This window comes from Mastigoproctus giganteus, chromosome 4 (assembly GCF_048544385.1).
Source record: "Mastigoproctus giganteus isolate SK-2022 chromosome 4, ASM4854438v1, whole genome shotgun sequence".
In the NCBI taxonomy this organism is placed as follows: domain Eukaryota; kingdom Metazoa; phylum Arthropoda; class Arachnida; order Uropygi; family Thelyphonidae; genus Mastigoproctus; species Mastigoproctus giganteus.
The window spans coordinates 43,303,384-43,317,187 of NC_143578.1; the positions used below are offsets into that span (position 1 = coordinate 43,303,384).

Below are 13,804 nucleotides of genomic sequence, written 5' to 3' on the forward strand. Positions count from 1 at the left end.
ATGGTCTGCAAGAGTAGCTCATGGTGTCTTGCCAATGATATACAGGAATTTTTCTAGCAGGAATAAGGAGGTGATTATCCCCTTGTATAAGGCAATGGTCAGGCCACACCTTGAATACTGTATACACGTCTGGAGGCCTCATTTTAAGAAGAATGTAGAGCTGTTGGAACAAGTACAGAGAAGGGCAACAAGATTAGTGAATGGAACAAAGGGTTGCTCTTACGAAGAAAGGGTTGAGTTTTGCAAATTACAGTGTCTGGAGGCTAGGCACCTGCGAGGTGATCTGATTGAGGTGTATAAAGCCTTGAATGGTTTGAGCATGCTCAATGCAGTTGGGATTGTTCCTTTTGCTCAGAATAATCGCCTGAGAGGGCATAAATTCAAATTGAGGAAAGAAGGTTGTAGGATAGATGTGCGGAAGTTTGCCTTTAGCCAGCGGGTGGTTGATTGCTGGAACAAGCTTCCTTCTGTCGTTGTAGAAGTGGATAGCTTAAATAGATTCAAGGCAGAACTTGACAAACATTTGGAGCGAGTGGATGGGTGAAATAAGGGTTTTTGTTTGTTTTTTTTGGCTGATGCTATATAAGCTTGCTTTCTTGCATCATGTGCCTTTGCTAATGCTAATGCCACTGATTAAGGTGTGAGATGTGCACTTGGACAATAAAAGCAAACAATTTTATTATATGTATAAGCAGATAATAACCCCTCCTGGTATACTAATGTTATTGGTATTTATAAAATGTTTCAGTAGATATCAAGAAATAAAAATAAAAATAAGATTATGATGACAATAATTTTTATCTCCTCCATTTATCTTCCATGAACAGGCAATTCTAAAATTAATACTAATCATAATATGTAGGCCTATATTCTGTTATGCTGGTTACTAAAATATTTTACAGATACTTTAGTAATTAAATTATCTTAGAGACTACACTTTTAAAGAAAATTCTTAATACTGCTCTCATTAAGACATGTTTCAATTCTTTTATTTTTAAATTTCACCTAAGTTCTTCAAATATAAAATTATGCAATTTTAAAAGAACTTAATATACATGTAACAGCACAACAATCTCAACAAGAAATAGCATAAAAATTTACCTTGTTTCTTTTTTTCTCTTTGCCGCATTATATGGGTCTTTAATGCAGCCCACATGGCAAGGCTCATTTTAGGTCGTTCAATTAGTGCAGGCATGATGGTTTAGCAGAGATTACACTTCTATATGAGAAATCTGAAACACAAGGATGAAGAAACTAAGATGTCCAATAGTGAAAATGTTTGCCAAATGTCTATTATGAATGCATAAATAGTAATTATACAAGACAGGATCAAAAATCAGAGCTGAATTTTTATTTAAATATATAATATTTTGAGATAATTACAGTTGTCATTACTTCTGCTTCACTGTAAAACTGTTGGTATCACTGATGAGTTTTCAGTTTTGGAAAAAAAAAATAAAAATCACATGGCACAGAATCAGATGAATAACAATAATGCTACAAGACAGTTACAGCATGTTTGGAATGATATTCAAAAATTATTGTTAAATGATGGGCAGAACCACCAGTCATGGAGTATTTTCCAATTTCACCTTTACATAATTTAGGGTTTTTTGTTTTTATGAAAACTCCAAATATGAACGATATTAGAACCTACAGTACTTAGTACCATGTGTGGGTCAAAGATTCAGAAGAAACAGATACTTGTTGACATTACACTGTAAGTTTCAGGAAATATATGTGAAGGGAACTGTCCAAGAAATCAGAAGTTGAAGGGATAAATGAAGAAGAAAAGTTGGTTCTGTGAGTTTAAAGTTGGAAAATAAATAGATGCTGACTGGTTGCAGTACATGATCAGACTGGTTTGTAATAGAGAGAGACACACTTGGGGAACTACAGATGCCAGAAGATTCAGAAGAACAGAACCCATGGAAATAATTACAAAAAAGGCATGAAGCAGAAAAACTTCTGATTACAACTCTCTCTCAAGCTGTTAACGATTTTTATGTAAAAAAGTCTCACAGTATGACCTCCTGGTATAAATTCATAACGAATTATAACTTTATAGTATAAAAAAAAATTCTAGCATAACTTTAGACCTGTCAGTCCCAAATAAACTTTTTTCTTCCTAGGAAACACTAAAGGTTTTCATTCAGCTGCTTGCATAAAGGTTAATACTGAACTATGTTCCTTTGCCTGTCACCACTATAGAATTCCTGGATTATGATCACAAATTTCAGCCAGTTCTTTTGAAAGTTGAATTTTCATCTGATCTGATATTATAAACTTGGGAATTAAGAAGTTGTATAATATTTTCATGTTTAAAATATCAGATATGATGACTTGGCAAGTACCCATACTATTCCAACTTGAGCATATTATCAATCTTTCTTTGACAATTGCCTTGAAATGCTTCTAATGTGGAAGACAAGTTCATCAATCTTGGGTGAAAGGCATGAGTGTAAAGTTTAAATGAGTGTAAATTTAAGTGCAAAGCAATAGAATGCTTGACTCCTTGCAATAATAGAGAAAATTATAATTTATTAGTTTGTAAGAGTTAGTACAATTGCTATGAGATAAGTTCCAAACAGTCACATGATCATGCCCTAAATCTGACAATGCTTCTGAACCTCTTTGGGCTCCATCATCAAATCAGACACAAAACTTAAATCTGTTCTACTTGTGCAGTGACAAAACTAATAACCATTTCAGTCACGTGTCAAACAATAACACATCCTAAAGAGGTTCCAAAAAGTCAATGGATTAAGGTGAGATTATCTGGACATATGGACCTTTTTGTAGTAACTGCACTAGACTTAAGAAATAATAAACTATAACTTTGTCTGTTTATCATGTGGAGTGCTGTTTTTATTGTGTTAAACAAATGTTTACAATTTGTTCATATGCAAGGTCTGCTACACCTTGCATCATCCTAAATAAAAGTGTCCATTTTTGGAATACTTGTACCATTCAAATATCCTGCATCATAGTAGAGATTTTCACTATATGCTTCAAAATAATTTCTATATTCTCTGAAGTTGATTTCTTCAAAAAAAAAAAAAAAAAAGGTTTATAGATCTTATTCAAACAGTGACATTAGCATTAGCATACGCATATGATGGAAGAAAGCAAGCTTATGCAGCATCAGCCAAAAAAAAAAAAAACGCTCCCATTTCACCCCTCCGTTCATTACAAATACCTGTCCAGCTCAGCCTTAAATTTATTTAGGCTATCAACTTCCACAACAAAGGATGGAAGTCTGTTCCACCAACCAACTACCTGCTGGCTAAAGGCAAACTTCCGCACATCTATCCTACATCTGTCTTTTCTCAATTTGAATTTATGCCCTCTCAGGTGATTATTCTGAGCAAGAGGAAGAATCCCATCAGCACTGAGCATGCTCAAACCATTCAAGGCTTTATACACCTCAATCAGATAACCTCGCAGGTGCCTAGTCTCCAGACACTGTAATTTCAAAATTTAAGCCTTTCTTCATAAGAGCAACCCTTTGTTCCATTCACTAATCTTGCTGCCCTTCTCTATACTCGTTCCAACAGCTCTACATCTTTCTTAAAATGAGGCCTCCAGACCTGTATACAGTACTCAAGGTGTGGCCTAACCATTGCCGCATAAAATGGGATAATCACCTCCTTATCCCTGCTAGAAAAATTCCTGTATATCATTGATAAGACACTGAGCTACTCTAGCAGACCGTCTGCACTGCTCAGAAAACTTCATATCTGCCTGCACAATTACCCCCATATCCTTTTCGTTCTCTACCACTGTCAGTGTGGTACCACAGAGTTGATACATCACTCTGAGGTTACTGCTTCCCATATGTAGTACTTTACATTTATCAATGTTAAACTTCATTTGCCACCTCTCAGCCCAACTGCTTAACATTTCTAGATCCTTTTGCAGCAGCGTACTGTCATTAGTGTCCTTAACAACCCTGCCAACCTTCGTATCATCTGCAAACTTGGACATTAAGCTTGATATACTATCGTCAATATCATTTATAAATACAGAAAACAACAATGCACCCAACACTGAACCCTGAGGGACTAAACAAATAACATTAGTCCACAATGAGCAGTGTCCATTGATTACCACTCTCTGTCCTCTCCCACTCAACCATCCCTTTATCCATAGCAGCAAGTTGCCTCCAATGTTACACTGCTCCAATTTGTGCAGCAGTCTTCCATGTGCAACAGTATGAAAAGCCTTTCTAAAATCCAAATATATGATATCAAAGTTATTCCCTGCATCCAGTTCCTTTGTGACCACATCATAGTATCCAATCAAATTGGTCAGGCAAGACTTTCCCTTAACAAAACCATGCTGTGTCCGATCTATAACTGAAGTCTTGTCTAGATGAACCTGCAGTACTTCTTTAACCAGTGCCTCCATTAATTTTCCTGGAACAGAAGTTAAACTAAGAGGTCTATAATTACTTGTGTCACCCTTTGATCCTCCTTTGTGAATTGGGGTCACATTTTCACATCTCCAGTTCATGGATACCTCCACTGAGTCCAAAGAAGCTCTCATAATCATGGCTAAGGGTTTGCTTACTTCCTTTGCTGCCTCCTATAACTGATAGATCCCGTCCACCCAAGGTGCCTTTTTTATGTTTATCTCCAACAATTTCTCCTCCACTTTTCTCTCAGTTATTACAAAATCATCTAGCTCACTGCTAGTGTTTAACTCAACTCTGGCATTCCCCTCTCTGAATAACTCCTCATGGGTGAATGTAGATGCAAAATACTCATTTAGTTTGTTAGCCACCTGAGCAGAATCATCAACAGTTGAACCATCAATATCCAGTGGACAAATCTGATTCATCCCTTTCCTTCTAGAATTTACATAGGTAAAGAACTCTTTGTTGTTTTTCTTTACATCCTTTGCCAAGGATTTCTCATAATCTGCCTTTGCTGCCTAATCTCCTTTGTGACTTGGTTAGAGACCAACTTATATCTATCGTAGTCTTCCATGTCACCCATTAAATTATATGTATCCCATGCATTTTTCTTCTCTGACATATATCTCATTAGTTCATCTGACATCCATTTAGTCCTAAACCTTGAACAATACTGTATTTCTTAGTTGGTATGTAAAGCCTAGTAGCTTCCAAGATAAATTCTTTGAATGCTTCCCATTTTGAATTGGCTGTTGATAACATCATCAGTTGGTCCCACTATAGAATTTAAATACTGTCTCAGACCATCGTAGTCGCCTTTACGAAAGTAAAAACCCTTCCCTTTATCCCTGATGGTAGTTATTTCTTTGAGTAAATCCGACTTCAGCACACTGTGATCACTACCACCTATTGGTTCCTTTATCTGCATTTTCTTAATGCATGAAGAATCACTACTGATAATCAGATAAAGAGTATTCTCCCTCTAGTTGCCTCCCTAACATGCTGATATAGAAAATAATCATCCAATAAATCCACAAAAGCCTTGTTAGTGTGTGAGTGACTAACCCACAAATTCCAGTCAATATCTGGGAAATTAAAATCCTCCATTATAAGACTCTGTGATTTACTGACCCACTCTATTTCCCTGTACAGTTTCTTATTATACTCATCAGAGTCATTAGGCCTATAGCACACTCCTACTCTCAATTTTGATCTCCCAATGCTTATGTCACACCAAACTGACTCGACACTGCACTGTCCAGCAATGTCGAGTGGCTTCACTTCCTTGGATTTTATGTGTTTCTTAACTAATAGCATAACTCCTCCTCCCTTCCTGTACACATTGTACTTCCCAAATTCTAGTTCTGCATTCCTTACATATGTGTGACACCACATCTCTGATATCCCAACAATATCTGCCTTTGATGTTATTTATTTACCAAACTCCTAGCATTGGTGTACATGCAAGTATATATGCACCTGTTCCTATTCTTAGCTACCCTAACACAACCCATGTGTTTACTTGTACCACAATGACTTCCAGCAGTCTCTGAAATACCCTGCATCTTGTTTTCCAGGCTGCTGCTCATCTTAAACTTAACATGAAATTACCACCACCAACAGATAAAAATATCTTTGCTCATGTGCAACCAAAATACTACATACTATAAAAAATTTCAGTCATTCTAGGTTATAAAAAAAAACGTTTTTCATAATCAATTTCGTATATTTTTAACAAATTCAGTTCTAGAACTTTCATTCCTATCTTGAATTACAGCAACTTACAGTGTGAGCAATAAAAATGCATCAAATCATTCTCAGTATATTTCACAAGATCTATAACTTAAATATATATTAACAATAATAATTGGCAAAATTTCCAGACATGCTGATGCAAAATTAAAAATATTAAGCTACCTTAAATTTAAAAATCAGGAAAAGGTTTTCAAAATTAAAAATTTAACAAGTTAATTAATGTATGCAGTATGTTCACATTTCAGGCATGTTTGCAAATCATAATTCATGATGTATAACAACAAAAAGAGGAAAAAAGCAACAACTATATGCAAAAAAAAAAAAAAGAAAGAGTGATCCAAAACCAGTGGTATTCAAACTTTTTTTACTAATGTATTGCTTAAAACATTTTTGAAGATTTTAATGTTCACATGGAAATATTCAACACTAAATTGAAACACCCTGTACACACATTTATTTCTAATTATAATATGAAAATATAAGCATACAGCAGTAGTGAGGGGGAAAAACCCTACTTTTCCAACGAATATCCTCTCATATTCAACATGACTGTGAGGAATGATTACATTTGTAAGCATAACTCAAGTCCATTTTACTTCAAGCTTCCATTTTAAAAAACCACTGAATATCATTGTTTTATTATTTTTTTTAAATATCATTTAGTTTAACAGAACTGAGACTGTAATAACAACTATTGCATCATCTATTTATCTTTCTGTGACACTCAAAAGTATTGGGAACTTGTCCATAAACATCTTACTGACATAAAATTTGTACTAGCTAACATTAATTAAAACCTTTACAATAAATAATTGTCATATTAATTATATTATAATTTTAATTAAATTATTTAATTATAATTTTAATTATAATAAAAATGCAATACATATGTTCCATACGAATTGCTGGCAATAAATCTCCTTTAATTACAATTCCATCCAAAATTTAACCTATAAGGTAGGCCTGGAGATTATTTTTTATTTCTGTTTTTTTTAAGCTGTTAACAGGTATATATACAATAAGATTTCCTCAGGCCTACTGATAAATTTCCCCAAACATCAGAATCAACTATCCATAGAGCAAACTTATTTCAATGATTAGCACTCTGAGTGAAGGAAAATATTCTCCAATCCAATCTATAACTCCTGATTCTAGCATCATTTAATAATTTCACTACATTCATTTTATTACCTTCTTTCAAAGCCTCACAAACCTCAATCAGATCCTAGTAGCCCACATATCTGCAGTCTCTCCTTGTCTGGATGGCTTTTAGTCCATCTCACCAGAGTGTTGCCTGTTTCTGTGTCTTTTCAAGGAGAATGATGCCACTTTTTGGCTGTAGCCTTCATAACTGAACATAGCATTTCAAGTGAAGCCTCACAATAAAGTGAAGCCTTATATAAAATAAATGATCATTATTGTAAAACAGAAACAGGTACCACAACTTCACAAAATCCTTCATGGCACCAAACCAGCCAGGGGTAAAAAAATGTTCTGTTTATACTCTGGCACAACCACTACATCAGAGGAGTTTACAATTAATCATTTCAAAGACAAATAAAATTCTTCACCATATTTAGCAGTCATGAGGGCTTAAACCACAGTCCAGTCAAACATGTACTAGTGCACCCTTGTAATTGATCACTCAGGTACATGTTAGTACACTTCACAGAAATGTGAAGAAACTTCACAGAAATTTCATGTCCAGATTGCAATCCCCAAATTCTATTCTTCCTTGACTGTTTTTAACTAAACTCCTCCTAAATTATTTTAAGATTTTAATTAAAATGTATTTTAGGATTTTTATTTCCCAAGTGTAAAATCTTGCATTATATCTGACCATCCCTGTCACTCACAATCCAAGTCACTCCCCAAAGAGTGACTTGTCTGTCACTCTGTGCTGGTCATTAACCACTCTTCCAACCTTCATATTATCTACAAATTTTAACATTATGTCCTATATCCTTTCATCTAAGTCATTTAAGATAACAAAAATTGAAATGGTCCGTCCTGAGAGCCCCACTTTTAACCCCCCTCATCCTGATGAGTAACTGCTAATTACAACATACTACCTCCAGTACATAGATAATCTGTAATCCATCTAAGGATTTTACCTGTTATCCAACTGTTTCAGCTCATACAGCGATCTGTCAGGGAGGACCATGACAAATGCTTTCCAGAAGTTAATTCTGGAATTGAACTTGTCAGTTTAACCTGATAAAATATTATGTGACACTGTCATAATATTTTATCAGGTTAGTTAAACAAGATTTTCCCACTGAAAAACTGTGATGTGTTCTATCAAGAATACTATTCCTATTTAAATTACCTGTATGGTAATCTTAATTACTACTTCAATTTTCCTTACGACCAAAGTGAGGTTGACCAGCTTTTTTTTTTATTTGGGACTATCTTTATGGATGGAGATACGGTGTTTTACTCCTTTGTCTAATGAAGCTCTCATGATTAATCTTAATATCCGATTATCTTGCCAGTTTCTTTAAAGTAACAGGTATATGCAATCTGCCCCAAAGCTTTTGCTTTCAGTCTCAATTTTTTCTATTAAACAGTGTTCTTCATCACACATTGCCCAGGTTCACCCAATTTCTTCTTGCCATTACAAGGTGCCCATTTAAATCACCAGCTCAGTTATCAACGCCTCACCAGCATCCATTAAAAAGGGTCCAGTCTGATTTTCTCTTTACTCTTTTGTACATACATTTTACATAAATGTAAAACTCTTGTATCCTTTCTTTGGTCTCTGCTAAATGAATGGGATTGCTTCCACATTCCACAATAAATCAGTACTAACCAGGATGGAAACAGGAACTGGTAGTGTGGTCATATGGTGTCTGACAGATGCTACTTTTAAAAATTTTTTTTTTTTTTTTTCCAAACTCTGGAATAAAATGAAATCTTATCATACACCTTTCCCCCACTAATATTCTCTAAATGGCGATTCAATATTTTGTTTTTATTTTGATTTACTAAATTTAAAAGAATAATTTTTTTTTCCTGCCGAGCAGATGCCATGCAAGTGGACATATTTGTTTCTAGAATTAGCAGGGATGTACAAACACTGCTCATCCTGCAATCATAATTCATCTGCCACTCATCCCCTGCAGAGTGGATGGTGGTATGAATTACGGGTAATATATCTGCACCAATGATATACCGTAATTTGGCTCTTTTTGCTCATAGCATATTTTTCTTGAAAATTGCTTTCTTTTTTTTTTAAGGATTGCTTTCTGTATGAAAAGCTAAAATTTCAGAGAGGGTGTATCACAGTAAAGGGGTGGGAAGGGTAAATCGGTGTTTGGAGAATCATTTAACATTAATCATCCTGTAGAGTAAAAAAAATCAACATTATTTTGATAATGGGGGCTACAGCTCTTTTAGCCATACCTGGGCCTGCCACCGGTGGATCATAAAAGGCTCAAGAAATTTCAATCGATGAAAGTGGAATAAATTATGCAATCCTAATTAATAAAATTTCATTTTCAACAAAACAGCTAATAATAAATTATCATAAAAAAAAAAAACCCGTCACCCACATGATGAGGTTTGTTTCATATTCTTTTGCCAAACTATAAACTTTTGTCTCTAATATTCAGCTTTATATTGGAGGGTTTTTTTTTTTTTTTTGGCAAAAATGCACTATTTGATGTAATAGTAGTAGTGGCATTTGATGCAAGAAAGCAAGTGTATGAGCTTATGCAGCATCAGCCAAAAAAAAAAAAATAATAATAATAATTCACACAACCATTCCCTCTAAATGTTTGTCTTGTTCCTCCTTAAATTTATTTAACAACCCAACTTCCACGACAGACGGAAGTTTGTTCCAGCAATTAACCACTCGCTGGCTAAAGGCAAATTTCCGAACATCTATTCTACATCTGTCTTTCCATAATTTGAATTTATACCCCCTTAGGTTCGTAATCTGAACAAGTGGAAGAATCTCATCAGAATTTAGCGTGCTCAACCCATTCAAGGCCTTATACACCACGCAGGTGCCTAGACTCCAGCCATTGCAATTTGCAGAACTTTAGTCTCTCTTGATAAGAGGATCCCTTCACTCCCCTCACCAATCTTATTGCCCTTCTCTGTACACACTCAAGGTAATCTACATCCTTCCTAAAATGAGGCCTCCAGACCTGTACGCAGTACTCGAGGCGTGGCCTGACCATTGCCTGATACAGAGGGGCAATCACCTCCTTTTCCCTGCTAGCAAAATTCCTATATATCATTGACAAAACCCCATGACCTGCCCTGGCAGCCTGTCTGCATTGCTCAGAAAACTTCATATCTGACTGCACAATTACTCTTAGGTCTTTTTCATTTTCTACCACCTTAAGTGTAGTACCACACAATTGGTATGTTTCTCCGGGGTTACTTCTACCCATATGCAGTACAGTACTTTGCATTTGTCAATGTTAAACTTCAGTTGCCACTTCTGAGCCCAAATTTTCTAGATCCTGTTGCAGTAGCACACTGCCATTACTGTCATTAACAACCCTGCCAACCTTTGTATCACCTGCAAACTTCAACACTAAGCCTGATATACCTTCATCAATATCATTGATAAATATACAAAACAACAGTGGACCTAACACAGAACCCTGTGGGACTCCACTAATAACATCAGTCCACGAAGAGCAGCACCCATTGATTACCACCCTCTGTCTTCTCCCACTCAACTATCCTTTTATTCACTGTAGCAACTTACACTTAATACCATTCCTTTGTTGCCTGTTAGTCTCTGTCAGGAAGCTCTGCTGACACCGACAGAGGCAGCCAGAGTATGATGGGCGGCCTGGTGGTGACAGGCAATGCAGTCAGACCAGGAGCCTTGCAGCCAGAGACAAGACAACAGATCATAACACTACTTACACAAACCAGGCATTACACTTTCCTGGCTTTTACAAAGATTCTGTACTTTTTCACACAGTACTATGGCGCAGATGTTGGAAACCACCGGTGGCGCTTTCACAAAACACATGTTTGGTGAGATAATCAGCTACCATGGCGGTGGCATCTTATTACAAATAAATGCCAATAATAATTTTCAACTGGAAGTGCTGTTTACTTGTAGTGCACGAGTAAAGGAACTACAGAATAGCTGTTACAGTGGAAGGTTAATACCATTATGATTTAATTTTTTTTTAATGCAAACGTAAACTTATATATGTTTGGAGAAGCAAAGTTCACATGACTCCTAGTAGTAATGCCAAATATGTCCAAAAAAACTCCAAGTCATAAAAAGCTCTAGTTAATGTGTTCTCCATTTTTTTTTTTAACTGGTTGAAATAATGTTCTAACCATGTTAATAAGCACAACGAAATATAAAATGTCGCAATAAATAGAAAAACATTTAAACTTAAAATTCCAGGAAAATAAATTTGTTAATCTTGTCATTGCCAACTGATGGCCGATACTCACTGATGAAAATGTAAAACGTTCACGAAAATAAAGTTAAACATAAAACCGACACTTGACAGATTACGGATATATTAATACTTCTAGAATCCAACCACTGATGGAATGACAGATCTTTTTATTTTGATGTCAAAACTGAAAAATAATAAAGTGAACACTTCCCATTAGACAGTGCACCTGAATTTGGAGATTTCTGAATATTTTCAAATGACCAGTACATTAACGAATAATGCCACATTTTATATCCACAATTGACTGCATACAGTAAACGTTCACAACATATCAAATACACCCAACACGACAATATTGTACACAGCGTCACAGGACTCTGTGGTACTGAATACACCAATTCACGTGGCAAATTGTTTTGATAGAATAGCCCAAATTTCGCACAACAGAAAGTTAAGTACATAAACCAAACTTTTATTTGCTATTTTGCTTTATTCGTAATAAATATTTCAGCAGATTGCTATAGAGTGAGTAACAAGTAAGAGGGATGAAATGCATCTCTCAATCACTCAACTCCTATCACAGTTGACTGAATGTCACTTGGTTATTGGACAAATCAAAAGAGAGAGAGAGAGAGAGAGAGAGAAGTAGAAAGGAATCACCAAGAAATAGAAGAATGATGTTATCCAGCTCGGGACCCTGGCTTGGCACACCCAGGATCCTGACGTAAGCCTCAGGCTTCCTTGCACCATATGGCTAATAATAATAAAAATAATAATAATAACGGACTACCCGAGAAGAAGACGATCGAGGAGTTCTGGGGAAACATATGGAGCAGGGAAGCAAGACATAACAGCTGAGCCACCTGGATAGAACTAGAACGCAAGAAAACCAAGGAGGTAGAAGAAATGAGAAGGTGGGAGATTCGGGAAGAAGAAGAAGAAGTAAAACAGACGATCAAGAACTCTCACAAATGGCAAACTCCAGGAATAGATAACGTCCACAACTACTGGTACAAGAAGCTCACTTACACACACAAGCACCTGGCAGTGCAGTTCACCCGAATGATAAGGCACCAGGGAAGTAAGACATAACAACCGAAGACAGCGATAGTTAACCTGAAGGATTACTTCCGGAAACACACAGCAGCACTCCACTAGGCCATAAGGAAGATAGACAAGCGGTATACCCCACTCAGCCTAAGCGATGAGTCCCCCCCACAACCAGGAGGTATAAACGAAGCTAGAAAGATGGACAGAGAAGACACTCCATGACAGACACTACAATGATCTCCATCAGGATCACATAGATAAAATTGCTTCCAATGCATGGCTCACGAGAGGGACGCTCTTCCACGAAACTGAAAGATTCATGCTCGCCATCCAAGACCAGGTAATCAACACCATAAACTATAGAAAACAGATCGCCAAGGAGCCAGGAGTTTTAGATGGCACATGTCGACGATGCCACCTAGCCTCAGAAACGATCCAGCACATCACCGCGGGATGCAAGGTGATCACTCAGACTGAGTACACTCATAGACACGACCAGGTAGCCATGATAATATATCAGAAGCTAGCAAGGAAATACCAGTTGGTCGAAGAAAGTGTACCAAGTGTACCGTACTACAAGTACGAACCCTAGGCAGCACCAGAGGCCCAACCCACAAGCTGTACTGGGACCACGCCATAATAATGGAGAGGACAATCCCGCACAACAGACCGGACATAACCCTTGTGGACAAGAAGGAAAAGGCTACTTATCTGATTGACATAGCGGTACCCAACACTGGCAATCTGCAGAAAAACCCATGAGGAAAAAATTAGGAAGTACACGAACCTGAGATATGAGGTCAAGAAGATGTGGCATATGCAAGAAGTATCGACCATCCCGATCATCGTGTCAACCACCGGTATGGTACCAAAGACTCTACATAGCAGCCTAGGAGCGATAGGTCTCCCAGAGAACACCTACAAGGAACTCCAGTAAGTCACAATCCTGAACACCTGTAGAATAGTCAGAGATTTCCTCCACCAACAGTAACACCACACATTACAATCACCCTGTGTACTTGATAGCAGTACCCGTCATGGAGTGGAATCCCCCAATCAGGGAGAAATAATATAAGAGATGATAATAATAATAATAATAATAAAATCTTGCTACACCTTGACAGAGTCGCACGCAATATCTGAGATACTCAAACGTGGGGTTTGACGCAAATTACCATACCACATTCAAAGTCAC

General features: G+C 36.6%; 1 protein-coding gene across 7 annotated transcripts in view; it reads right to left on the minus strand.

The window, feature by feature from the left end:
* LOC150086675 (G protein pathway suppressor 2-like) overlaps window positions 1–11,904 on the minus strand; it is a 152,268-nt gene extending 140,364 nt beyond the window's left edge. For 5 of the 7 annotated variants that reach the window (XM_090371519.1, XM_090371518.1, XM_090371516.1 and 2 more), the window contains exons 1-2: window positions 11,612–11,779; window positions 1,102–1,232 (exon numbers count right to left, since the gene is read on the minus strand). In XM_090371519.1, the coding sequence (XP_090227645.1) occupies window positions 1,102–1,195 (94 nt within the window). In that variant the 5' untranslated portion in view covers window positions 1,196–1,232; window positions 11,612–11,779. The other 2 variants (XM_090371514.1, XM_090371515.1) reach the window with 2 other exon arrangements.
* Between the last annotated feature and the right edge of the window lie 1,900 nt (window positions 11,905–13,804).